General features: G+C 49.0%; 1 protein-coding gene across 1 annotated transcript; it reads left to right on the plus strand.

Moving 5' to 3' along the window:
* Window positions 1–288: 288 nt before the first annotated feature.
* Window positions 289–759, plus strand: LOC106820499 (solute carrier organic anion transporter family member 4C1-like). Its single transcript, XM_014825011.1, has one exon. The coding sequence runs from the start codon at window positions 317–319 to the stop codon at window positions 632–634; it is 318 nt and encodes a 105-aa protein (XP_014680497.1). The 5' UTR covers window positions 289–316; the 3' UTR covers window positions 635–759.
* Window positions 760–781: the final 22 nt, after the last annotated feature.

The raw sequence follows: 781 nt of genomic DNA on the forward strand, positions 1-781 counted from the left end.
CAGAGTCGTGATAAGACCTGAAGGTCTCTATCGCTCCGGAATTTCTTTATCTTTCTCCTACTAGGCGCTTGCTATGGTAAGTACAACATAATCCCAAGCATATTTAGTAGGTCTTAAATTAAAACAAACGCATAACATACCACTACATACCTGGTCCGTCCACTGCTCATGCTCTACACATATTAATATACTATATACAAAAGGGGTACGCACGCAGAGAGAAAGAGATATATCCATTGACGATGACATTTGAATTGATTTTGATTGACGATGACATTGACTTTTTACTTTTTCCTGTCCCTCGCGTGCAGTGTTTATGCCGGGACCGATCATAGGTGGCGCTGCGATCGACGCCAGCTGCATCCTCTGGCAGATCGACGCATGCGGTGAGACGGGGTCGTGTTGGATGTACGACAACGATCAACTACGCTACACTCTGCACGGCATCGCGCTAGGAGTTAAGTGCGCAGCCACCTGTCTGTATGCTGCAGCGTTTCTGACGTGCAAGGGAAAGCTGGCCGGTGATGACAACGCCTATGAGACAGATGAGAATCAGGGAGAGCGAGAGGGAAGCGGGAAGGAGAAGGAGGAGAGAGTGGAGATGTTGAGGACGACGCCGGCGGCGGCTACCTAATTCGTGTTGCTTCGACGCCCGCGTGTTTTTTTTGACGCTGTGTCATTTGCGATATACGATACGTCTGTGTGTGTGTGTGTGTGTGTGTGTGTGTGTGTGTGTGTGTGTGTGTGTGTGTGTGTGTGTGTGTGTGTGTGTGTGTGTCGT

The sequence above is a fragment of the Priapulus caudatus genome, unplaced genomic scaffold (genome assembly GCF_000485595.1).
Source record: "Priapulus caudatus unplaced genomic scaffold, Priapulus_caudatus-5.0.1 Scaffold15704, whole genome shotgun sequence".
NCBI lineage: Eukaryota > Metazoa > Priapulida > Priapulimorpha > Priapulimorphida > Priapulidae > Priapulus > Priapulus caudatus.

Excerpts from the sequence above, each read along its gene's own strand:
- LOC106820499 (XM_014825011.1), top strand. The coding sequence starts at position 317 with ATGCCGGGACCGATCATAGGTGGCGCTGCGATCGACGCCAGCTGCATC.